General features: G+C 35.2%; 1 protein-coding gene across 1 annotated transcript in view; it reads left to right on the plus strand.

Annotated features, from left to right (window-relative positions):
• The window catches only part of KCNH5 (potassium voltage-gated channel subfamily H member 5), a gene marked incomplete at both ends in the record, with an annotated part of 335,605 nt that overhangs the window by 252,591 nt on the left and 55,677 nt on the right, over positions 1–27,337 (plus strand). Inside the window, one exon of the mRNA XM_082840811.1 lies at positions 16,045–16,297. Coding sequence (XP_082696937.1) covers positions 16,045–16,297 — 253 coding nt within the window. The remainder of the gene's footprint in view (positions 1–16,044; positions 16,298–27,337) is intronic.

A 27,337-nucleotide genomic window follows, 5' to 3' on the forward strand; every position in this document is an offset into this window, starting at 1 on the left:
AACCAGCAATTTTATCACAAGCATAGGTTCATGCAACCACCACCACAGTCAAGGTACAGGGCAGTTCTGTCACAGGGTCCCTCGTGCTATCCTTTCACTGCCACAGCCTCCTCTCTCACCCACACCTTTCTAAATCCTGGCAACCGCTAATCTATTCTCCAGCTCTTTAATATTGTCATTTCAAGAATGCTATATAAATAAAATCATGCAAACTTGTGACATTAGCTTTTTTCATTGTGTGTGTAACTCCCTTGAGATCCATCCAAATTATTATGTGTATCACTAGTTTGTTCCTTTTCATTACTGAGTGGTATGCCATGGCATAGATGTACCACAGTTTGCTCAGCTATTCACCCACTGAAGAAAATTTGTGTTGTTTCCATTTGGGGCTATTACAAATAGAACTACCATAAACGTTCATGGACAGGTTTTTGTGTGGATATTAATTTTCCTTTCTTTGGGATAAATGCCCAAGAGTGTGATTGCTGGGTCATATGTTAAGCACATGTTAGTTTTGTATGAAACTACCAGAGTAGATATACAGTTTTGTATACCCACCAGCAATATATGAACAATCTGTTTTCTCTGCATCCTCACATCATTTGAGGTTATCACTATTTTTTATTTTAGGTGGGCAGTAATATCACATTGTAGGTTTAATTTATATTTCCCTAATGGCTAATAATGGTGAACATATTTTCATGTGCTTATTTTTCATCTGTTTGTTCTCTTCAGTAAAACATCCTTTCATGTCTTTTGCCTGTTTATGAAGTGGATTTTTTTTTTTAATGTTGAGTTTTGGTACTTCTTATATATTTTAGATAGTTGTCCCTTGTTGGATATATGATTTGCAAGTATTTTTTTCTAGTTTGTTGTTTGTCTTTTTATTCTCTTCAAGTTTTATAGTCTTACATTTTATATTTAAGTCCATGATGCATTTTGAGTTAATTTTTGTGTAAGATGTAAGATTTAGGTTGAAGTTTGGCCTTTTTTTGCCACTGTATGTCCAATTTTTCCAGCACCATTTGTTGAAAAGAGTGTCTTTGCCAATATCATTCTGTTTTCATTGCTACAGCTATATAATATACCATAACATTGGATAGAGTGATTCCTACTACCTTGTTCCTTTTTCAATGCTCTGAGCTATTCTAGGTCTTACACCTTTCCACTTACATTTCAGAATAAGCTTGTCTGTGTCTACCAAAAAACCTTGCTGGAATTTTGATAGGAGTTGCATTAAACTTATAGATAAATCTGGGGAGAATTGACCTATTTACTTCCAATAGGGTCTTCCAATTCATTAATATGGTATATCTCTCCATTCATTTAGGTCTTCTTTGATTTCCTTCATCAGCATCTTGTAATTTTCAGAAAACAGATCCTGTACCTGTTTTGTTAGATTTACCATTTTATTTTATAAATTATAAATGATATTATGTTTTAAGTTTTCATTTCCATATGTTCATCATTACATTTTGTTTTTTTGAATATTTCTTTAGCCTCTCATCTATTGCTTTTCCTCACAGTCAGCACACACCTCCAGCAAAATTTCTAACAATTTGCTGTCTTTGACCTGCCATATGCAGAAACTAGGTCATGTTTGCAGGATGTGGGGCTCTGGTAGAGTTCCTTGAAGAATCAAGTGATGTCTGAGGGCATCTGTTACATGCAGATCTCACATGCGTGTGACGGTCTTTTCTCCTATTCATGGACAGTTTTACTTCTCTTGTATTCATGGCTATTTTCTGGATGATGAGAATTGCAACAAGTTTGATTACTGTCATGTCTGGTTTCTCAACAATGAAGACATTGGTAGCAAATAGCAATGTAAGTAATACATAAAACAAAATTCATTCAGAGTTAATTTCCCCGAAGTCCCTTTAATAATGTCAACATAGCATGCTATATCAAAAAGGTGATCATTTGGTTTCTAGTATATTGCAGAATATTAACGAGTTCTGAAGGAATTTCTTAAACTTAAGAAAACATATGTATGTCTCCTGTGCTACTAAATGGGCTCATGTATATAAGGAAAGTTTGTTTATTTTTGGTCCTTAAAACATTGAAATGGTTTAGTCACCATGACAACATATATACTATTAAGTAAACAGTGAAAAAACTGGCAGTATTTACTGTTCTGTTTTCAGGTCTTATTAACAGCATTGATACAAACTTAAGATAGTAGACACTACATTTAGTGATAGAAATTCGTTATGATGTACCAGTCATTTAAAAAAAGCTGTTTCAACTACATGAAGTGAAAAAAACATAAATATTGATTAATTATAAATGACCAAGATCTCACTTTGGTTTGGCCTGAGTAGATCAGCTCTCTTTTTCCCAAACATTCCTTAATTATACACTCCTCTGAGCTGCTGCCAATAACGTATTTTCCCTAAAGCTGACTTCCTTTTTGCAACTTGTTCACTTTTCCTTGTAACTTTGACAGACTAGTGAGTTTGTCTTATTTTCCTGGTGAGATAGGCAAGCAACTTGCATGCAAAAACTGTTTGTAACTATTCATTAATGCCACTTCCTATGTATGTTTTACATAAAAATACACTCTATGCCAGTAGTATGTAATTATTGAATGAAATTAGGTAGTTGTGTCTCCTGCAGTGTTCTATTCCATACATGGTACAACTTAATTCTATCCAAATTTGCCTAATGCTAATACTTTTAGTGGTTGGAAAATGGTGATAGTAATGATTTTCCATATAGTGTTTTATCAGAGAAAGGTACTCACCCACACTACATACACAAAAATAACCTGTACAAATCATAGACATAAATATCAATAAGTTTTTATATATGTATATACCATGTAACTGCTACATAGATCAAGATAAAAACACTTTTATCACCCCAGAAGGCTCATCCCACGCCATGTCCAGGCAATTACTGTCCCCTCCCTACTCCAAATAAACCACTATTTAAAAAATTGAGATATAATTCACATATCATAAAATTCACCATTTTAAAATGTACAATTCAGTAGTTTTTAGTAGATTCACATGGTTGTGTAACCGTCACCCCTCTCCATAACATTTTCATCACCCGGAAAAGAAACTTCATCCCCATTCGCAGTAACTTATTCTATTATCCCCCTCCCAAGCCCTTGGAAAGGACTAATCTACTCTCTGTCTCTATAAATTTGCTAATTCTGGACATTTCGTATAAGTGGAATCATATGATATGTGGTCTTTTGTGACTGGTTTATTTCACTTAGCATGTTTTCAAGATTCATCCATGTTATAGCATGTATCACTACTTCATTTCTTTTTAACGACTGAATAATATTCCCTTGTATGAATTTACCACATTTTGATTATCCATTCATCAGTTGATGGGCATTTGAGTTGTTTCCTGTAACCACTATTTTGATGCTAAACTTCACATAAGTGGAATTATACAGTATATATGTAGTATTCACTTATATGGATATATCAAAATTTCTCTCATCATTCTTTGGCTGATGGACACGAGGGTTGCTTCTAAGTTTGGGCTGTTATGAATAAAGATGTTTTGAAATTTTTTTACCTGTCTCTCTTTTTTTTTTTTTTTTTTGTGGTACGTGGGCCTCTCACTGCTGTGGCCTCTCTTGTTGCGGAGCACAGGCTCCAGACGCGCAGGCTCAGCGGCCATGGCTCACGGGCCCAGCCGCTCTGCGGCATGTGGGATCTTCCTGGACCGGGGCATGAACCCACGTTCCCTGCATCGGCAGGTGGACTTTCAACCACTGTGCCACCAGGGAAGCCCTGTACCTGTCTTTTCATGAACATATTTACAGACTTCTGTAGTATATATACATAGGAATGAAATTGATGGGTTGTAGTATTGGTAGAAGTTTGGTTTTATTAGAAATTGTCAAAGAGTTTTGGAAGTGGTTGTACTATTTGACATTCCCACTAGAATGGGCAGTCCAGTTAACTATCTGATAACTGATAGTCCAGTTGCTCCACATGTTCTCCAGGACTTAGTATATTGTCAGCCTTTTACATTTAGCCATTGTGGTGTGTGTGTATTGGTATCTAATTGTGGTCTTAATTTGCATTTCCGCATACTTAATGGTTTTGAACACCTTTAAAAGTCATATTATCTGTATAGATAATCTCTTGTAAATTGCCCAACTCTTTTTAAATTTTTTAAAATTAGGTTTTCTGCCTATATCCTATTGATTTGTAGAAGTTTTTCATGTTATCTGAAATATGACTCCTTTGTAAGATACATGTATTACAAATATATTCTTTCAATCTAAGGCTTATATTTCATTTTCTTAACTTTGAAAATTATATTTATTGTACGTGCTTTTAAAAATTAGTTTTAATATAGTCTGTTGTTTCTTATAATTTACTTATGCATGAAATACTGCCATAGAAAATCTAGGGGGAATAGTTGAGCATGTAAATATTCAAGTAACTATACTCTTTTGTCTATTCCAGTTGTCCCAGAGAGCTAACTTCCTGAGACATGTTACGAATAGTGAAGGGTATAATTTACAAGGAAGCTTTGTCTGATATTGCTATCCCATTTCAACTATACAAAATAACATAACAGGCTTTATTCAATAAGAACATATTGATCAGGGTCTAGTCTATAAATGTCGACATATTGGGAGAGTGAGTGGAAGAGCTTGGTGTTCTTTGAAAGATATCTGGTTTTATAGTACATAGACATCTTACACATAAACACTGTTATATATACTGTATCTGTCATCTGTATATGACAGAGTTGTGAAAAAATGTTTCAATATGATCTCAATTGTTCAAACATTGGGATTTTGTTTTAGTTATTCTTCTGCTTAATAATTTCCTAATCTTTTCAAGGCAACTTAACTTTCTAGCTGTTATTTTTTGTATGCTTGATTTTATCCATCTGGATACACACATGCACACATATATGGAATTATTTGGAATTAGAAGCAATATAAATAATCAACCCACATATCTTTTGCTTCATTTACTACTCATGACTTCTTTTGACTACCTTCACTTTCTACAGTTTATATTAAATTACATAAATATATTAAATTACATTAAGTAATTTGAAAGAGACCCGATGCATATCTTTAGGAACTGAATGGTAGGTTGAGACATGAACATTCACAGTCACAATCATTCTGGAAATAATTGTCACTACTGATTTAGTGGTTCCAATTTCTGTATCATTCATTTTCTTTGGATAATACCCATCTGTTTGAAAGTAACTTTTTTAAAAAATGAAAGTTATATAATTTAAGGTGCATAACATGATGATTTGATTACATATACATAGTGAAATGATTACTGCAGTCAACCTGATTAACATATCCATCTTCTCACATAGTTACTATTTATGTTTGTGTGTGGTTTTAAAAGTAAACTTTAAAAGCTAGAAATTGTCATACTGAGTGAAGTTAAGTCAGACAGGGAAAGACAAATATCACGTGATATCACTCATATGTGGCATCTAAAATAAGGGTACAAATTAACTTGTCTACAAAGCAGATAGTTACAAATGTAGAAAACAAACTTATGGTTACCGGGGGAAAGGGGGCATGAGGGATAAATTGGGAGGTTGAGATTGACATACACACACTACTATATATAAAATAGATAACTAATAAGGACCTACTGTATGGCACAGGGAACTCCACTCAATGCTCTGTAATGACCTATATGGGAATAGAATCTAAAGAAGAGTGTATATATGTATATGTATAATTGATTCGCTTTGCTGTACAGCAGAAACTAATACAGCATTGTAAATCAACTATACTCTATAAATATTCATTTAAATAAATAAATAGATAAATAAAGGGATCAATTGCATATACCTGCTCTTTTTTAGATTCTTTTCCCATATAGGTCATATCCATGTGGAAAGAACATATAGAACATATTCATGTTTTTTCCAGGCATTAATCAACTTTACCCTTCCAAAGCAACTCATCTGTTGGCTTCAAGAACCGTATACTGATTTTGCCAGTTGCTGCGCTTTATATAAATGGACTTATGTAGAGAATACTCTTTCATGTCAGGCTCTTTTTTAACCAACATTATGTTGTTGAGATTCAGGTATGTTATGTGTAGTTGTTTCTTCTTTCATTCTTGTTGCTGAGTAGCAGTCCATTGTGTGAATATGCCACAATGTATTTATCTATTCTAATGTTTATGGATCTTTGGGTAATTTTCAGTTTGGAGCTATTATGAATAGTGCTGCTATACTTGTTCATATGGTTTTGTCCATATGTATAGACATTTCTGTTGAGTGTATACCTACAAGTTGAATTGTTGGATGTTAAGGTATTATATATATATATATATATAAAATATATATATTATATTATATAATATATAATATATTATATTATATAATATATATTATATTATATAATATATATTATATTTTATATATATATATATATATATATATATATATATATATATATATATATATATATATACAGCTTCTGTCACCAGGTAATAGAAGTACTAATTCACTTCCACCCACAATATAAGAGAGGAACTCATTCTTTTAGAGATGCTGGGAGCATCATTTGTCATAGATGATTTTTAAAAAGATCATGTTCAGATTGTTTCTAGGATGGTTTCCAATCTTCTGCATAATTAATCAAATTACTTTTAAAGTATAATTTTAGAAAATATTTTCACATGTGTAAAAGTGTTCTTATTTAGTCAAATATATGCACATATAAAAATACAGACATGAGATAGAGAATAGAGAACAATAGAAACTCTAAATTTCATCAGAGCCCTACCTTTGGAAAGTTAGTAGCCCCAAACAGCAGCTTTAACAAGTTAAAAAATTGGTAACAACTGCTATTTGTTTCTTTTCACTGCTCACCCTACTAGAAAACCAAGATCATGAAAAACTTGGTAGAATTGGTTTTCTGTGTTTTTTAAACAAAAACCTTAGGTCTCACTTTTGTATATGAAGTCTAGTCACAGGAAATTTATCTGTAAAGTGAAACCTATGTATTTTAATCTATAATCTCTCACTGGTTAGAGCAGTCTTCTGTCGCTAAATAAGACCTTTTACTTTTAAAAAATGGAAGTTAATTTACTTTGGTTTTATTTCATTACATGGTTCTGAGTTAATTCTCTAGAGGTTTTGATACCCCCAGAAATTGGCAGACTAACATCCAGACAGCTGCTCTCTCTTGGTCCACATGGCTGCCAGGCTATAGTTAAAAATAATAATAATAAGGTGAGCTTTCTTTTCTTCTTATAAAATGAATGAGAATTGAATTCCTGTAGAGAACACTACTCCACTTGTTGGCAGTCTTGAACTCCTCATTCCCAGGAACGATTGTAAAAATGTTTTATGTGCAAATGTCACTTGCCTGACATTTTCCACTAATTTTTACTAACTTAATACCCACTTAGTTGGATTGGTGAGCAGTGATTAATTAGCAATGCACAACAATTGCATGAAATGGAGCAGAAACTTTGAAGAATGTCAATGATGACTTCAATGCCTATCAAAATGTCATCAATGTATTTATTCCATTGCCCTAAGAAAACTGGATCATCTTCACTAATCAGTTATTACTAAAGATAGCTGATACTATATTATTCCTGATACAGGATTTTATAGATAAACAGCAAAATATTTTAGAGCCGTAAGAGACCTCAAGAGGGAGCCTTGTTTAGTTCACTACCTTCAGGCACTTAAAATACAATTATTCCCATTTTCACACTAGAAATTTGTTGTAGATTGATTAGAAGTGGTCCATCTGTGGTCACTGAACTAGGGAGTAGTGGTAGGAAACCACCTCCACTAAGACTAAAGTGTTCCAGCCTCTGTCTCATGTCACTATACAGTTCTTTTGTTTCAGGTGAAATTGCCATTTGTTTCTCTTTCAAATGAAAATGGGAGATTTCAGAGAGAGATTATTAAAATCATGTAAGATACTCTCATATATTACCGGTCAAAGTGTAATTTGGTACAACTTGTTTGTGTAGCAATTTGGCAAGAGCCTTAAAAATGTTTTTATACATTGCTCACTAATTTTGCTTCTAAAAACACTGTCCTTAGACAACCAGATATAGGTACAGGGTATTTGTTATGACTTGATTTATGAAAGGTAAAACTGAAAATCTCAATATCCAGTTATAATGCAATGCTTAAGTGAATTGTGTTATAATGATATTAGGGATTATTATGCAATGATTCAAATTTTGTTTTTAAATCAATATTTCGTGGCATGGGAAATGATTATAATATGACATTGAGTGATTATAGCATGAAATAAAACTTTAGAGACTCAAGTTTTATGAAAATGCTATATACATATATAAATATGTATAAATAATGAAGACATTTTATTTTCTTTTATAGTTTTTTGATTTCCCATGTTTTGTATAATGAGTATTAAAATACATTTTAAAGTATGTTCAAAGAATGAATAAAAGAGGATAAACCTTCTTCCTTTGACTCTAGTCAAGCATTTCCTTAGAGAATCTTGATTTAACTTCTTGGTTTCTAATTAAAGTATGTAGGCTCACTCTTCTTCTAAGCTTCCTCTAAGCACTAATACCGTAATGGATGAAAGTGATGGGGGAAGGAGTCTACCTGAGTGACATTTATCAAATGTTCTCTCTATGCTAATATCTAGTTCAGATCCTTTCAAGATATACACTACAACTTACATATAAAATAAGATGACTTCCCTTTGGCAAATGGTAATGGATAGATAAATAATTTGTCAGTGAATCCTCATGTCTTTACTGACACATTCTATATGCATTATATTTACTGGAGCTAAAATGAAAGGGTTTAGTTATAAATGGAAACAAATTTGCAAAGAATTTTGTAGTACACTAAGAACAAGAAAACATCAGAAAGTGACAGATGTTATATTTTATTTCTGGTTGAGCTTCACTCAGGAGCATGGCTTAAGGGCTGGAACTCAACAGTTTTGGATTTTGCTAGTAATTTATCGAGAGGCCTTGAGCAAATCACATAACCTTTATGTTATATATATTTGCATTTTCTGTAAAATGGGGCATTGGACTAGGAACAGTAATTTTTCAAGCTTTTCCTGTCTGGAAGCTCCAGGGAGTCAGGCACCATGAGAATTTTAGCTCATGGATCTGGAGGGCCTGTATAGTAGCCAGCATGTAACTAGCATATAACCAGAGCTCAGTAGCTATGAGTTAAATGAATGAATGTGACCTCTGGAGCCCTGCCTAGGAGTCCGCTTTTCCGTCAGAGATTCATCCAGCATAATTCTGCTTGTATCTGCTTTACATATTGAGCATAAGGTGAGATTTCATTAAAAAAGTAAAGGATAATTTTATTGCTGTAAATAAAATTTTGAAATCTCTAGGACAAAGTCCTTTCAACTCTGTGATAATTTAATGTTACTACAATGTGCTATTATTTAAAAATACAGATCATAACACCTTTATTCTCATTTTCCCCTTCTGTACAATACCAAATTCTATGATAGAGCTGTATATAAATTGTATTTATGACACAGTGAGAGTTGGTCTGTTTTTTTGATGGATGAATCAGAGGTGACTAGACAGAGAAGGAGATGATGGGGTATGCCAGTCAAAAGGAACAACATGTGTAAAGGCAAACAGCCATGAGCAAGCATGGCAACTTTAGAGAGGTGACAAATATCATGTGACTGGGATGCAGGGTTGAAGGAAGGTAATAAGGGTTGTGGCTGGAGGAGGCTCCCACCATAAAGAGCCTTGTATGCTTGCTTAGAACTTGAGCTTTATCTGGTGGGGAAGCAAGCTTTTAGATTTTTAAGAAAGTGAGATAACATGATTATGTTTTATTAAAAGAGTTCTCTATAAGGACCTACCATATAGCCCAGAAAACTCTACTGAATACTCTGTAATGGCCTATATGGGAAAAGAATCTAAAAAAAAAAGAGTCGTATGTATATGTATAACTGATTCACTTTGTTATATACCTGAAATTAACACATTGTAAGTCAACTATACTCCAATAAAATTTTTTTAGAAAAAGGGGTGCTCTAGTCTCAGTGGTTTTTTTGGGTGTTTTTTTTTATAATTAATTTTTATTGGAATATAGTTTGCTTTACAGTGTTGTGTTAGTTTTTGCTGTACAGCAAAGTGAATCAGTTATACATACACATATATCTACTCTTTTTAGATTATTTTCCCATATAGGTCATTACAGAGTATTGAGTAGAGTTCCCTGTGCTATACAGTAGGTTCTTATTAGTTACCTATTTTATATATAGTAGAGTATATATGTCAATCCTAATATCCCAATTTATCCCTCCTTCCCCCCACCTTCCCCCCTTGGTATACCATAAGTTTGTTTTCTACATCTGTGACTTGATTTCTGTTTTGTAAATAGGTTCGTTTGTACCATTTTTTTAGATTCCAAATATAAGCAATATCATATGATGCTTGTCTTTCTCCGTCTGACTTACTTCACTCAGTATGACAATCTCTAGGTCCATCCATGTTGCTGCAAATGGCATTTTGTTCTTTTTTATGGCTGAGTAATATTCCATTTTGGGGTGTGTGTGTGTGTGTGTGTGTGTGTGTATACACACACACACACACACACACACACACACATCTTCTTTATCCCTTCCTCTGTCAATGGAAGGGAAGAAAAAAGACCTACAAAAACCCAAACAGTTAAGAAAATGGCAATAGGAACACTTATATCAATAATTACCTTAAATGTAAATGGATTAAATGCTCCAACCAAAAGACACAGACTGGCTGAGTTGATACAAAAACAAGACCTGTATATATGCTGTCTCCAAGAGACCCACTTCAGACCTAGGGACACATACCGACTGAATGTGAGGGGATGGAAAAAGCTATTCCATGCAAATGGAAATCAAAAGAAAGCTGGAGTAGCAATTCTCATATCAGACAAAATAAACTTTAAAGACTATTACGGGAGACAAAGAAGGACACTACATGATGATCAAGCAATCAATCCAAGAAGAAGATATAACAATTATAAATATTTATGCACCCAACATAGGAGCACCTCAATATATAAGGCAAATGCTAACAGCCATAAAAGGGGAAATTGACAGTAACACAATAAAGAGTGTGGGACTTTAAAACCCACTTAGACCAATGGGCAGATCATCCAGACAGGAAATTAATAGGGAAGCACAAGCCTTAAATGACACATTAGACCAGATAGACTTAATTGATATCTATAGGACATTCCATCTAAAAGCAGCAGAATACATTTTCTTCTCAAGTGCACAGGGAGCATTCGCCAGGATAGATCACATCTTGGGCCACAAATCAAGCCTCGGTAAATTTAAGAAAATTGAAATCATATCAAGCATCTTTTCTGACCACAAAACTATGAGATTAGAAATCAGTTACAGGAAGAAAAAAACTGTGAAAAACACAGACACATGGAGGCTAAACAGTATGTTACTAAACAACCAATGGATCACTGAAGAAATCAAAAACGAAATCAAAAAACACCTAGAGACAAGCAACAATGAGAACATGACAATCCAAAACCTGTGGGACGCAGCAAAAGCAGCTCTAAGAGGGAAGTTTATAGCAATACAATCTTACCTCAGGAAACAGGAAAAATCTCAAATAAACAACTTAACCTTACATCTAAAGCAACTGGGAAAAGAAGAACAAACAAAACCTAAATTTAGTAGATGGAAAGAAATAACAAAGATTAGAGCAGAAATAAATGAAATAGAGACAAAGAAAGCAGTAGCAAAGATCAATGAAACTAAAAGCTGGTTCTTTGAGAAAATAAGCAAAATTGATAAACCTTTAGCCATATGCCTCAAGAAAAAAAGGGAGAGGACTCAAATCAGTAAAATCAGAAATGAAAAGGGAGAAGTTACAACTGACACCACAGAAATATAAAGGATCATAAGAGACTACTACAAACAACTATATTCCAATAAAATGGACAACCTAGAGTAAATGCACAAATTCTTAGAAAGGTACAACCTTCCAGGACTGAACCAGGAAGAAAAAGAAAATATGAATAGACCAATCACAAGTACTGAAATTGAAACTGTGATTAAAAAATTCCAACAGGACTTCCCTGGTGGCGCAGTGGTTGAGAGTCCGCCTGCCGATGCAGGGAACACGAGTTCGTGCCCCGGTCCGGGAAAATCCCACGTGCCGCGGAGTGGCAGGGCCCGTGAGACATGGCCGTTGAGCCTGTGCATCTGGAGCCTGTGCTCCGCAACGGGAGAGGCCATGACAGTGAGAGGCCCGCGTACCGAAAAAAAAAAAATTCCAACAAACAAAAGTCCAGAACTACATGGCTTCACAGCTAATTCTATCAAACATTTAGAGAAGAGTTAACACCTATCCTTCTGAAACTCTTCCAAAAAATTTCAGAGGAAGGAACACTCCCAAGCTCATTCTATGAAACCAGACAAAGATCTCACAAAAAAAGAAAATTATAGGACAATATCACTGATGAACATAGACACAAAAATTCTCAACAAAATATCAGCAAACCGAATCCAACAACACATTAAAAGGATTATACACCATGATCAAGTGGGATTCATCCCAGGGATGCAGTGATTCTTCAATATATGTAAATCAATCAGTGTGATACACTACATTAACAAACTGAAAAATAAAGACCATATGATCATCTCAGTAGATGCAGAAAAAGCTTTTGACAAAATTCAACACCCATTTATGATAAAAACACTCCAGAAAGTGGGCATAGAGGGAACCTACCTCAATATAATAAAGGTCATATACAATAACCCACAGCAAACATCATTCTCAATGGTGAAAAACTGAAAGCATTTCCTCTAAGATCAGGATCTAGTGTCAGTGTTGAGGTTAGATCTTTGGAGCCTAAGGGGTATCTATTATGATACCTCTTGATCTTGGGTTTAATGAAACTGGCATCATAAATACGCAAAAATTTTTCTTTTTCAGACCATGGCATTCTTCCTTTTTTTCACACTTGGTTTGCAGAATTCTAAAAAGGACCCCTTATATACAGGCATAGCTCTTCCAAAGAGAAAACTTATTGTCTTAATTAAGAGTCTACTTTGATTTATTTCTATCCTGACATGAAGAGGGGATAAATAATCAACTTGGGAGTCAAATAAAAGAGGTCACTTTTAACTGAATATGTTCTACTGAAATTCAATTTCATTTGTTTATAACTATGAGCTCTCCAATGGGGAATATGCCAGCGAGAGGTTGGATATGACATTCAATGCAGAGTACGTTGAAACTGGGACCAATGGACCAGGTGTGAGAGTCATCTTGCATGATAACTTTATTCTATCACTTAAAACTAAATTTTGCCTTGCTTAAGACACTTATTAGGGCTTTCATTTACAGAAAGAATAACACTATACTCATATTTTGATGACAGACACATCGTGATAGAGCACATGCTCTATATACAGATTGGGAAGGAGCTTGCCACTAGGGGTGACTTTGGTCTATTTAACACTTAGTTTTAATTTGTCACTCTATGACGTCTGGACTTTAGTATATACCTTGAATCAAAATAATGAGGCAATGTCTTAAGGAAAGTGAAAAAAAACGGAAAGATGCACTTAAAATGCAATAAAAATCCTCTTTTGATATGCCACTAAACAGAGAATATTGCTAACATTGGAAGATTTCATTTGCAGCATGAATCTTGAAAGAAATAATTAAAAGGGCATAAAATGACTATTACCAACATGAATCTAAAACAATGAAAATTCTGTAATGTAAATAGGATAGAAATAGATTGATCCGTTTTCCCATTAAGCTATTCAGTGCAATGTTTATGTGTGTGTGTATGTATTTTAAAATTGCTTTTATGTTTTTTGCTTTCTAGCACCAGTTTCATTTTCAACTTGAGGAAAATATAATATTAACATTAGTTAAAGCTTAAAATGTATTCAGGCTCATGCTGAAATACTTTCTTAATTCTGCTTGGAACCTCATCAAACAGCCAAGAAACAGAATTCAGGCAGGAGTGGAAAATGAAATAAAAAGAGCAGACTGCTTTTTTAGAGAACTAAAAAAAAATGGTAAATTTTGTAGGAATACTCATGTTCAGTAGGGAAAATAAAAACTAGCCTTTCTTTAACTTTTGCCATGTGCAAGACTAAATTGGGCTAACTCAAGTTCTTTCATTTAATTCCTACAATGAACCTATGAAATAAACACTATGATCCCATTTCGCAGATGGGGTTTAGAGTCGTTAAATAACTTGCCTTAGGTTACAGAGGCAATAAGTGGTAGATTTGCACCCAGACCCATGTCCTCTTGAGGTTGATCTTTTATGGTACCTCTAAGTCATAAGTAATGACTTCTAGGCAGCATATGCTTCCATGTCACCTTGGCCATGCCCCTGTCATAGCACTTTTCTCACTGTATTATAGTTGTCTCTTTACATGCCTACCTCCCCCTACTTCATGGTTACCTCCCCCTACTTCAGTTACCTCCCCCAAAGCAAAGAGCATCTTATTTATCTTTCTAGTTCCAGGAATTTAATGCAGTGGCACGCCCCATAGTAGAAGCCCAATAAGTGCTTATTGAATGACTAATATTGTCAGAAGTCACTAAAAGTTAATATAGTAAAAAAAAATTATATTATTATGGAAAATAACTGATGTGGAAAGTGCCAATTGCTTCTATATCCCTGTTAGGTGTTCCTTTCCTTAAAGATGAACTCTTTCAGAAAGATAGGTGAGCTGATTGTACTGCATATAGGAATTCAAAGGAGTAAGAAAAAAATCCACAAAGATGCTTAAGTGATGTGAGATAGTATCACAGTACTAGGAGAGGTTAAGGGGAGGGATACTGAAATCATTTAATGAACAGTCTTTACATTTATCATGGGCTTGTCTTCTACACATGGAAGCAACCAGCTTTTCATTTCAAACAGAAATTTCCTTTTCATTGATAGTGAACCCCTAATAAAAGGAAAGTCAGGGGATATTCCAAGCCTTAGGTAATTTTTTAAAGCTTAAAATGCAATTAGTACAGGGAAGAAAACCATTTTATATGGAAACATTATTCAATATAACTTAATGAGGAAAAATCAACTTAGACTTCAGCTTGAGGGATTCTAATTCTATCAAAGAAAAACATTTCTGATTATAAGGAATAGTTTACCAAGGGAGTTGGGAGAGGATTCTATGTGAATTTGCACATGCATCTTTAAATTGGGCAGTCCTGACTTCTATAATCATATCTTGCTTGATGCTGCTCTGATGGTAATGTGAGGATAATGTCCATTTTAATCTGGGTCTTTAATTGCCCTGTCTGAAATCTACAGGGAATAAAAGTTCTGTACCCCTATCTCTCTAAGCATGTTTCTGCCATTTGTTTCCTCTTCTAAAGGATACTTAGAGCTTATTCTGCTGTTGCTTTCAGCAGTCTTTAGGAGTCAAAGACCCGAATGAGCAAGGGCTGCCATGCAACATGATGTGCCCACCTTGCTGTCATTGACATTGCCAGTTGCCTAAGCCCTACAGAAGGCTGGTGAATATTCTTTCCACTCCCTGAGCATGAATTCATTAGTAAAATGAAAATACGTATTTCAGAGTGAAGAAAACACATTGAGAGTGGAGTTATATCAGCCATGTCAAATTGCATGTCATGTTGCAAGGGTGCTTTTGTTGTCTGATAACTGGTTAATACGAATCCATCTCCAATGTGTAGTAAAAGTCCATTATCCTGAATTTTTATTTAGTTATGAAAAAATTCTAAAACAGCAACGAGACTAAAATGAATGTTAATGACCTATCTTAGTTGGCATTTTGATGACATTGTATTAAATATTTTTCTGAGACACTTCCTGGCCACTTTAAGACTCTGTTGTCTCTATGGTGAGATCCATACCCCCTCAGAGCTTTAGTACATGGTGCTGTATTGTAATAGTCCCTATGCTTATCAGCCCATGGATTTTTATATCTTTCAGAGCAGAGCTGTGTCTTGTTACCGTTTTCCTCAATACACTGTTTTGCAGACTGTGTCATAGTCAATAAGTATGTTAGATTTCTGAAATAGTCCCTCTCTATTTTCTTCTCACTTATGCATCTCTCACTTTCTTCAGGTCCTCTCCATCTGTCCCAAGGACATGAGAGCTGATATCTGTGTACATCTAAACCGGAAGGTTTTTAATGAGCATCCTGCTTTTCGATTGGCCAGCGACGGGTGTCTGCGCGCCTTGGCGGTAGAGTTTCAAACTATTCACTGTGCTCCTGGGGACCTCATTTACCATGCTGGAGAAAGTGTGGATGCCCTCTGCTTTGTGGTGTCAGGATCCTTGGAAGTCATCCAGGATGATGAGGTGGTGGCTATTTTAGGTACTGTGAACTTTCCTAACGTAGTAGCAAACGTGTAACCGTTTTAGAGATTTTACTTCTCAGGTTTCTTAAGAGAAATTTCCTTTGCTTGGTGACTTTGGAAATGGGGTCACTAATGAGATGATGAATCTCAGTGAAAACTAGTAATTCCGTTTCAGCAGAGAACATCAGTATTGGTCATAGCTTAATGGGCTGCATGAGGGTTTGATTAAACTTTCTTTGGCAACATAGGACAGTGCCTTTTAGACTGGAGGTGATCGCAGCCTAAGGTGGCTGTACCTCCATGTTGGTAAGTGTGCAAATGGCTTGTGAAATGATTGTCAGTTTAGTAACCTGAGTGTTAGTCTCAGAGGGACAATAGAACCCGTGTAGTTCGACATTTCCTTTTAGAGATGTATAAACTGAGGCCCAGAAAACTTTAGTGACTGGCCCAGCTAGTTGGTAAATGAGTTAGGACTTGAGTACAGATCATCTTACTCTAAACCTCTGTGCTTCCTCACAGTGGACCTAAGTAGTGAGCTGAAAGTGATGAGGAGGTACATGAATTTGACCCATTATATTGGAATAATCACAATGCAAGTAAACTTAGGTTTTTAAAGCTGGTTTTGTCCATCTACATTTATGAATCAGTGAAGTTATTCAGCTAATAATAAATTTGTTCTAAAATTCAGAGACCTGGTAGATAGTTGCACTGATGACAAAAGGCAGTGACAGAACATGTGAGTGACAAAATTTTTAAAAATTACATGTTTGGGGACAGTGTAACCCATTTTACATTTTATCTTGGTAAAAAAATTGCTAAATGATATTTTAGGTCATTTTCTGCTCAAATATCTGCAGCATGAAGTCCACATAGATAAAAAAAGGAAGCAATAAAGAGGTCAGAGGAGAATCATTTCTTGTGTTTTTTCAAGTAAAATAAGTTAGAATTGCAGGATGTCAACTCCCTTTTGATCACATTTTTCATGGCTTGTATCTCATGAAAAATGAGCTCAATTTAAACTATTGGATTTTTTAGCTACTGAGGTCAACCTACCATAGCTTAAATGCCACTTATTCTCATAAGTAAAGACTGACTGATGTATTTTAGAAACTGCAAAAGCAAAATCCAGCCCCAAAATAAAGGACTGATTTCAAAAAACACAATTACTTGAAAAAGACAGAATTGAGAACTGAGAAACAATGACTCTTCATAGGAAAATAAAGTAAAATTTTTATTGTTCAGTAAAATTTGTACGGGTTACAGAAAATGATTCAGTGTTGCAAATGACTGAACACTATTGTTTGTAACCCTTTTCTTAACTGTTGAGAAATAATATTATATTTATGCATAAATTTCTTTTAGAAACTTTTGATTTTTTTTTGCAAGAAAAATGCATACAGTACTTAGAGTCAGCACTCTGGGTGTGTCTAATGCTGCTTAGTGCTCGTTCTGCTTTGTTTCTTGGAGTATAAAGGAGTTATATAATCCTTCATTAAAAACTGTACATTTTGCCAGAACAATCCTTTGTGGTAAAATGGAGTATATACACACTACAACCGTTCTTGTTTGCTTAAAGAAGAGGAGAAAACACAAGCCCAAAACAGGTGTATTTTTTCCTGCATGTTCATGTCAATGGTGGGTGGGAGAACAGACATAAAATATATTACACTAAAGTGAGTACCGTCATGATAAATTACCTTGGCTGTGCACTCATTGTCATTTGCTTTGCCCCATTTTCTTCATTGTAGCTTTACCTTGGTAGATTCTTTTCTAAAAAGATGGATGGAGAAAGCCCTGAGTGTAGTACCTTTGGGCTGGATCTGCTAAGCTGGAATCATTTGCTCAGTGAGACAGACAAAATGCATTTTCTTTTCATTTTAAAATAAAATGGTAGCTGGTTTTGCCCAGTGACACAGTAAAAATGAACACAGGGCCCCTGGGTATTGGCCCAGTCTCATCATATATCTGTCATATTTTATTTCTTTGAATGCATGCTTTTTGTTTATCCTCCTCAAAAATCTTGAGATTTCAGAGACTTTTCATCTCTTGGTTTAATGAGTCAAATTACATATATACATCTCTGGCAATCTTTCTTTATCGTGTGGGCCTCTAACAAAGATTAGTTCAGCCAAAAGGCAGTCAGAAGGTTTTTATTTAAAAAAAAAAAGTTTTGATCTGTAAGTGATCTCCCAAAGAGGAGGTACGTGGGTGGTGGTGAGGCATGGGCTCAAAGGGTCACATAGGTGCCATGGTGCTGGGCAAAGACACTGTCCTCATGGAGTCTGTGATTTGGGTCATTGGTGACGAGATAGTCATGGAGACAAGCTTTGGGAACTCTGCCTTGGTGTTGCACCTTCTGCTAATCTGGCTTTATAGGAAGGCAATCTGAGGAGACTGTGGACTAGAAGTATGGACTCATGGTGACTTTCTGCAGGAGATGGAGTGTGATGTCATACACGAGAGACGACTGCACCACACGCAGTGGTGTGTCTGCCATGGTCTAGATACACCCTTGTGCTCATATGGTTTACAGGTTCCACTCATGAGGCAGCTGAAGTCTGGTGCCTGCTGCCACGTGTGCTTCACCTGAGGGGCATGGAACCTGCCAGAAGGGCCTTCCTTAACGAACCAGCTTCTTGACTTGTAGATCAGTCGTCACACCAGCTCTGTTGTGTGACTTCTCAATGTGGTTTCCATTGGGGACACATGTTTTCAGATTTTTCTAAATCAAAAATACTTTCTTTTACAATTAAAAAGGTTTTTTGTTTTTTTGTTTAACACTTAAGATGCTTTAGGAAAGGGAGAGGGGAAAATAGTAACCCATCAGCATCACTTCTGACACTTTGTGACTGTTCATTCTTTTTCTACTATTTTTTCTTCTTACCTTCTCATTTTTTGCTAGCCTAATTACAAACTTAATGAAAAGTTGCAAAAATTATCAGCATGTGAAGTTTGACATATAGCCTTAGGTTTTCTACCTTACTGAGTAAGTTGATTAGGTCTTCAATATCTTTACTTATTTTTTTTTTCCTTTTGATCTATTTTTGGACTGAGAGTGGCATGGTAAAGTATTTTATTATTAAGGTGTTTTGTCTATGTCTCTTTGTATCTCCTGTAGTTTGTGCCTTATAGCAGTTGTTGCTGTGTTATTTGGTGTACAAATATTCATAACTATTATATCTTCATTTTGAATTGTGTCTTTTAGCATTGAAATGTGCCCTTTTTCATCATGACCCTTATAAGGGTCAGACAGAAACAGCATCCTCTCCCCCATCTCAGTATACCTCAAAAAAATGAGAATTTGTTTTAAATTGGTCTGATAAATAGGCCTTGCTCTCTCTTACACTGATTTATTTGCCAGTTGAAAGGTAGAAAACTGAAGTCGTTTTAAAATTAATTAAAAATCTCTAAATCCAAAAACCAGGTGCAGTGCATTCTTTTGGATCCTTGCCTCTGAACGGTCTCTTGGTAGGTACCTAATTCTTTAGTGTGTCAAAAGTGTTAAGGTGTTTAATGAATAAGTTCTGAAGCAGAACTAATTAATGGAAAGATAAAAAATGTAGTCAATAAATACCTTTTTTAAACACTGAGAGGTGGCTTCAAGTTGTTTTCTAAATAGGGCATAGGAAGATAATTGCAGTTCATGTCTTTTTCTAATGTGAAGTTCTTTCAGTTCTTACACCTCCACCTATTTTTTCTTTTGACCTTCCCACTTTTTATGAAACACAGAGAATTCCAAACTAAGTTCATGATGCATACATACTATTTTATATGCTTTAATATCGTCTTGCTTTTTAGTTTTTACCCTATAATTACTTAATGTGAACAGAGTTATTGGTATGCCTGAAAGAGCCAGGTTACTTTTAGGTGTCTTGACAAAGTATATTGTACCTTATAGAGACTCTAAAAATGGCATTTCCCCACTAACTTTAGACCCAACTCCTAAGATATTTGTTTTGCTGCATTCACATTTTGTCTTTTCTCTTCTGTGTTCAGAATATACACTTTACTTAAGAGAATAAAATATAAACAGAATAAAATACTTTCTCTTCTGTGATTATTAGAATCATATAGTTGGAATTATTAATATAACACAATCTGTATCTAAGTCTTTTAATTGTAACTTTAAATTCCCAAGAGAACTATGATTGTTTATGTAGAGTTTGGATGGAAGGGTTAGATGGTCCTATCAAGTTGGGGGAAGAGGGCATAAGTGAGGAAGGGAAAGATGGAATTAAATGAACTTAATATAAAAAGGGTAATTTCTAGAACCTGGGTTAAGATTCCATTTTAATTAGGATCAGTTATTTAGAATCAGTTCATCTCTTATGAACATTTGTGCATTATCAAAGAAAACATAAATTATAGTTACCAAAATTCAAAATCTTCTTATTTTTATTCCAAAAAGAAAAAAATCTGAGATGTGAAAGAATAATATTCTGCTGTTTTGAGAATTTGTGAAAATGTGACTTTTGTGTTGTGGTTAAGATTTCTTCCCATATACTTGTTATTAACAGTCAAGTGCTTCACACTTTAAAGTCTTAAAAGGGCTATCCCCAAACCCCAGAAAATTATTTTCTTTTGCATCCACATTTCTGTGTTTTGAGATGCTGTACTATGAACCAGGTAGGTTTGCTTTACATATTATGATGATGATGAACTTAGTTAATTTAGACATTTTTATAATAGGCAAACCAGTTATTTGCTTTAAAAAATTGCATGCTTATCTTGTTTTAAACTTTCTAAGTAGTGATTAAAACATTTATCTATGGTTTAAATTATGCACTTCAGAGTTCCTCAGCATGTAGATTTTTGGATAAAATATAGTCTTTACAATCTGGTAGTTTAGACTTAGCTTCAAATCCTCTCTCTACTATCCATTAAAACCAGGTCTTAGGCTTCCCTGGTGGCGCAGTGGTTGAGAGTCTGCCTGCTGATGCAGGGGACACGGGTTCGTGCCCCGGTCCGGGAAGACCCCACATGCTGCGGAGTGGCTGGGCCCATGAGCCATGGCCGCTGAGCCTGCGCGTCCGGAGCCTGTGCTCCGCAACGGGAGAGGCCACACCAGTGAGGCCCGCGTACCGCAAAAAAAAAACACCAAAAAAAACCCCACCAAGTCTTGTTCATTCTGTTTCCTCGGTGTCTCTTTAATCTATCCTTAATGTCCCTTCCCATGACCACTGCTCTTAAAATTTTGGTTCTGGGTTGTGGCTGCCGTCTGAAAAGTCTATCTACTCTCAGTCTGTTATCAACTTCAACCTCCAAATCTATGTTATACTACCACCCCAATAATTTTTCTAAAATATAAAATATCTTGTTAGTCTCCTTGTTAGGATTGTCGTTTTAGCACTTTGGGGATAAAATGTTAGCTCTTAGCATGGCCTATGAAGCCATTTAGGTCTTGGTCTTTGCCCTCCTTTGCAACCTGATTTGTGCCATTCCCTATTCCTACTCTAGTTTCACTGTATTGAATTGCAGGAAGTTTCCTAAGCACCAAGTTCTCATACTGGCAAGCTATTGCATATACTGCTTCCTTTGTTTAGAACATTTTATCTCCTCTTTTTAATTGTCTCTTGCTTCTTCATCTTCTTTTACTCTTTCCCTTCTTGCCCTAGTCTGGATCAGACGCCTCTGTTCTGGGCTTCTACTTCATGCCTACACAGCGTTCTTAGTCTATCCTTTACTTGTTTATACTCCTACTGCGTTGTGAGTACTTGAAATGTCTTGCTTATTTTTGTCTCTCTGTCATCTGTGATAGGACCTCTTAAATAGGTTCTCAGTAAAGGTTCAGTAAGCCAAATTAGCCAGCACTTTGTTTTGCCATTAAGCAGTTTTTATAATTGTTTTAGTTCTGGGTACCTACAAAAAATGTGCTGTATTCTGTTGCCATTTTCTTTATGTCTTATCTTGAGATACTGACTACCCTCTGTTTCTCTCTCATCTATATGATTTTAGTAAAATGCATTTCCCTAAGACTCTTGCTTTAGCATAGCTCTAGTACGGACTGAGAAAGTATTTTCCTACTGTTAGTCAGGAAGTTTGAACAAGGAGAATAAGAAGAGATAAATGTTAAATATCTCAGGCCACTAACAACTCTTTAACAAAACACTCCTTCCTTGTTCTCCATCAGGAACTCCCAGTAGCAAGAAAGAATCTAACTTGTACCCTGGTCATTGACCATGGTAGAAAAACTTTATATCTGTGGAAGGGGATTTGGCTTTAATTCCTAAAAGTAACATTACTTTTGACATCAACTGGAATGAATAGGTCTACAAATTAGAATTGATTTTACTAGAAAATTAACATTCAAGAGTTAAAAGGGGCTTATGGAAAGAAAAATCATATGTGTAGTTAGTAACTGAGCTTGCCTATACTTAAGTAAAATTTAAACTCTGTAGTAATGTTTTGATTTTAAGATTCCCTATCAAAATATTTAAAGTTTATTTTTGAGAAATGAAATCCAGACCCCTTTGAAAGTCTGATTTAAATACCAATAGTTGTTAAATACTCATTATCTTATAAGCATTATTACGTCAAATTCTCTAATTTACTCTGTGAAAAAAGTACTTGCTGTAGTCATCTTACAGATGAAAAAACCAAGGCTCTGCAGTATCAGGTGATTCGCCCTAGGTCACAGCTAGAAAATAAGTGGTGGGTATAGGATTTGAACCCAGACTTATCTGACTCAATGTCCATTCTCTTAACCATCACATTACAAATGTGATGCTTTCTTTAACAGGAATTTTAAAATTATACAACTAGTTAGTTTAATCTTGACAGAAAATGGAGGGCCTATGTTAACTTTACCCATTTGTTTCCTTTTATTAAAAACAATTTTTTTTCTAACAACACTAAGTACCACACCAGTGTATGTTACAAAAAACCAAACATGACCCAAGTATAAGATGGTTAATCAGCTACTAAATATCTACAAATATGGTCCTCCTCCAAGTGACTAGTTTACACCAGGCAGGTGTTTAGGACTGGGGAGAACTGGCTCAGAGTGTGAATCTCATGAGCCCTCAGAACACAAGATGAGGATCTTAAGTTCTGCTTATGGGTCTTTCATCTGGGTATTGGAAGAGTTCAGGGTCCATCTAGTTGGTAGGTATTAAAGTGGAAATGAAGCTTTTAAGAATGCTCCAGGATTGCAAGAATGGCCACGAACCTTTGCAGTTCCTTCCATGAAGAGGTGGAGTGTCTTTCTCCACTCATTGAGTTTGTACTGGCCTTGTGACTTGTCTCAGTTCTTAGGCTGAATCCTCTGCTCTTCCCTTAAATGCTGACAGTCTCTGGACAGAGTAGGGATGCTTGGCCTGCTTTTCTCATTGCTCTTTTTTTCCCCCTGGGGTCATGGCATCCACGTACAGAAAGCTTCATCCTCATTTTTCCAGATTTCTTATATCTACCTACATATCAGTGTGTTGCTCCCGCTCTCCTTCTCTACCCTGCCTTCCCCTAGTCAAGCCCATTATTTCATATTTTCTCAAAAAGTATCAAGGATTCTTTTGTCTTTAAGGAATTGAAAACTTAACTAATTACAGGTTTAATAAGTTGGTTTCGTTTTGTCACTAAGAAGATCAAAGCTAGTCAGTTGTAGGTGTTGGTTTACTTACTTGGTGAATGCCATTGAGAATTCAGTCTTCCTTTTGGTGTGCGGAGGGGGAGGTGTTATTGGTGAGTACATGCACATCAAAATTACTTGAATTTTTAAATTTGCAAACTAAAAAACAGATTCAGAAAAATCCCAATATAAACATATAACCTAATGAAACTTTATAATCAAAGATCCTGTAACCATTTCACAAGTTAAGAAACAGAACTTTTACAACCCCTGCCCCCCTGGAGAAGTCCCACTGTGTGACCCATCCTAAACACCAAGTTTAATTTGCTTATTTCTAAATTTGATCTATCTTTTAAATATTTTTAAATCTACAGCTCCCCCCCCATCCCTTTCTTTTCTTTATAATTCTTTGCTGTAGAGCCTGGGCCTGTTGTCCTGCAGAGTTCCCACAGTGTGGATTCTGCTGATTGCATGCTCACTGTAGTTCAACATGTTCCTCCATCCTCTATTTCCTGTCAGTTAGCAGCTGGATCCAGAGGCTTGATCAGACTCAGGTTCAATCCCTTTGCAAGACTCTAGGTGGGTGTGTTCTTTCATCAGATGACGTGTGATTATCTAGTTGCATTTTTTGATGGTGTTAACAACTGTTGATACTCAATGCCTAGATCCATTAATTCACTGGGAGTTGCAAAATGAAGATGTTCTAATTTTATATTTTTGTTTGTTAGTTGGAATGCTTTTATAGAGAGAGACTTCCTCTCAACTACTATGTGGTTATTCAGTATGAAGTTCACATAGGAATGGCCACATATGTGCTTGATACTTCTCCATTATTTACCAACTTTTAAGATAACTAATTGGTTTCTTATCCTCTGAGGGTACCTAGATAGTTTCTTAAAAATATCCTTATGTACTAATGAATTTAAACAAATGGTGAATTTCAGTGCTTTGCAGTTTTGACCATTATTGAAGTGCAAATTGTCCTATCTTTGGCAAGTAAGAGCCTCTTCAAGTTGGCTCCTGTGTCTTTTTGATACAACAGTCTTTCTTTGCTATGTAATATGACCAGATCCTCATCTTGTATAATTCTGCCCCACACCTGGAATCAGCCATTAGTCATTTCTCCAAGAAGCTTGAATTTGTTTTTGTGAAAAATATTTCACAATCTTGGTCCTACAGATATTCACTGCTACTGAGTTGGTCATTGTCTCTTGGTCCATTTAATAAATAAAATGAGGAGAAAAATATTTGTGTGTGTGTGTGTGTGTAGTATGTATATATATATATGTATATATGCACACACATATATAAATAAAATTTCTCATGAGTTCATACAATATATTTAACTAAAACTGAGTACAATAGGGCTTTATCTATCCATGTCTATATTTCATCTTCAACTACCTTCTTCCATATTGAGAATGCTGGGGATGATAGAATTAAAATATTGCATAATTGCTCAATTGCGTTATGCCACATTACAAATATAACAACCTCAGAATAACAGTACTAATGCCATCACCACGAATATGATTACTGAAAATACATAAAAAGATTTTTGCATATGCTTGTCCCATTCTCCCCCATCCATCATTATTTTTAGTAGTTGTACTATATATTGTTAAAGCATATAACCATTGCATACTGTACCCTCTCCCTTTTAGCCTTCATTTAGTCTTAATTCTACAAGTAACTGTATAGTTAGTGCTACCACTAGTCTTTATGTCAGTGTCTCTCTAAGTATTTTGGTTGTATGAAGATTATTCACTAACAGTAGGAAAAATCCATGGGAGCAAAATTCCCTGAGTTCTTTTATATTGGTGATATAGTTTGTATCCTTTATTCTTGAAAATCAGTTTTGCTGGATATGAAATTCTTGGTTCACATTTCTTCCTAGAGTATTTTAAATGTTACTCCTTCCACCTCACTCAGATCAATAGGCAAATCATGGAGCTTTTGTTTTCTGCCATCAGAAAACATGATGTAATGGTACTTCCTTTGCCACTCTTCACACTGTCATTAGTTCTGCTATTAAAGCATTGGATAGGCCATGACTGTCTTTACTTGAAACACTTTTAGTTGTTCGTCTTTGAACTAGGATGAAGCAGACTGTTGCATTGCATTAAATGTTCTCCCTCTTGGGTGCTGTGTTTTCCCTCTAGACTTGGCCTTCTCTCTGTGTCCCATAGGTTTCCAGTATTGGGCTAATACTGCTCATCATCCCCTGGGCAGATCGTGCGCATGCTGCTCTTTCACAAAAAGTACTGCTCCTCTCTTGAAGGCTCCACTGCGATTAAACCCAAACACTACTTTACTTGTGAGGTCTTAACGAAATACCCTCAAATTCAAAACAAATGTTTTTTCTTGTGTGCATTCCCTATCCTCATCCTATAGTACTTATTTTATTTTTTCCTATTTTATCATTTTTTGGACATGTCTCTCTTATTATACATTAAAAATTCTTGAGAACAGGATCTCTATTTCCTGCATGTCTCTATCCCTCCACAGCATAAAGCACGTGTTCTAGCTGAAGGGTAGTATTAGAGCTAGGGTTAGGATGCTAGATGTATTCATTGAATGGGGTGAAGAGGACAGCCATCATTTCTACAATTTGATAGGTGTGAAGTGTGCAAGACTTAGTTATAATATGAACATTATAATAGGCTTCAACTCTAAATGCTTTCTTAGAAGAAGAAAACAGAAGAACTTCAAGATATAACTGCTTTTTAGTTTAGTCTTTTTCTTGGACTTGTTTTTTATAATATGCTACTAACTTTCTTGATTTGGACACATGTTTGGGTTTCTGTATGTAACCAATTTGTTCTCAACACTAATAGTGCCAAATTCAGGATTACCAGCTTGCTAATTACCATATCTTCTACCTCCTCAAAGGCACCTACCATCATCCCTTACTTATCTATCAGGATACTCTCTATTTTTTACATCTCCTTTTTTTTTTTTAATAGATCTTTATTGGAGTATAATTGCTTCACAATACTGTGTTAGTTTCTGTTGTACAACAAAATGAATCAGCCATACATATATCCCCATATCCCCTCCCTCTTGAGCCTCCCTTCCACCCTCCCTATCCCACTTAGTAACAGCTATTTGTCTCATTCTTTGTGTGTGTAAATAAAAATTCATAAGCTAAATCAGTGATTTTTTTGTAGATAAGAATTATTGGCTTCTCTACAAGTGTCAAGATGTATCCATTATAATTTTTCAACAGAACGACTTTGGACATCAATCACTGAAGATTGGCAGGCACCAATTCTAAATATTTTAAAGACTTTATTCTTACACACCAATATAATTTCTGAAGTTTAATGCTCATCATCTTCTTTCTGTTCTTGTCCTTCAAAATATTACTTTATGGCATTCGCTGTCCATAAATAGTCCAAGTCAATTTAAAATCACATAATTTAAAAACTCTTAGTGTTGTTCATTTGTAAATGAATATTTTTGTTCATATGTATTCATGATAAAGTTTATG

The sequence above is a fragment of the Leucopleurus acutus genome (assembly GCF_964270905.1).
Source record: "Leucopleurus acutus genome assembly, chromosome: 1".
Taxonomy (NCBI): domain Eukaryota; kingdom Metazoa; phylum Chordata; class Mammalia; order Artiodactyla; family Delphinidae; genus Leucopleurus; species Leucopleurus acutus.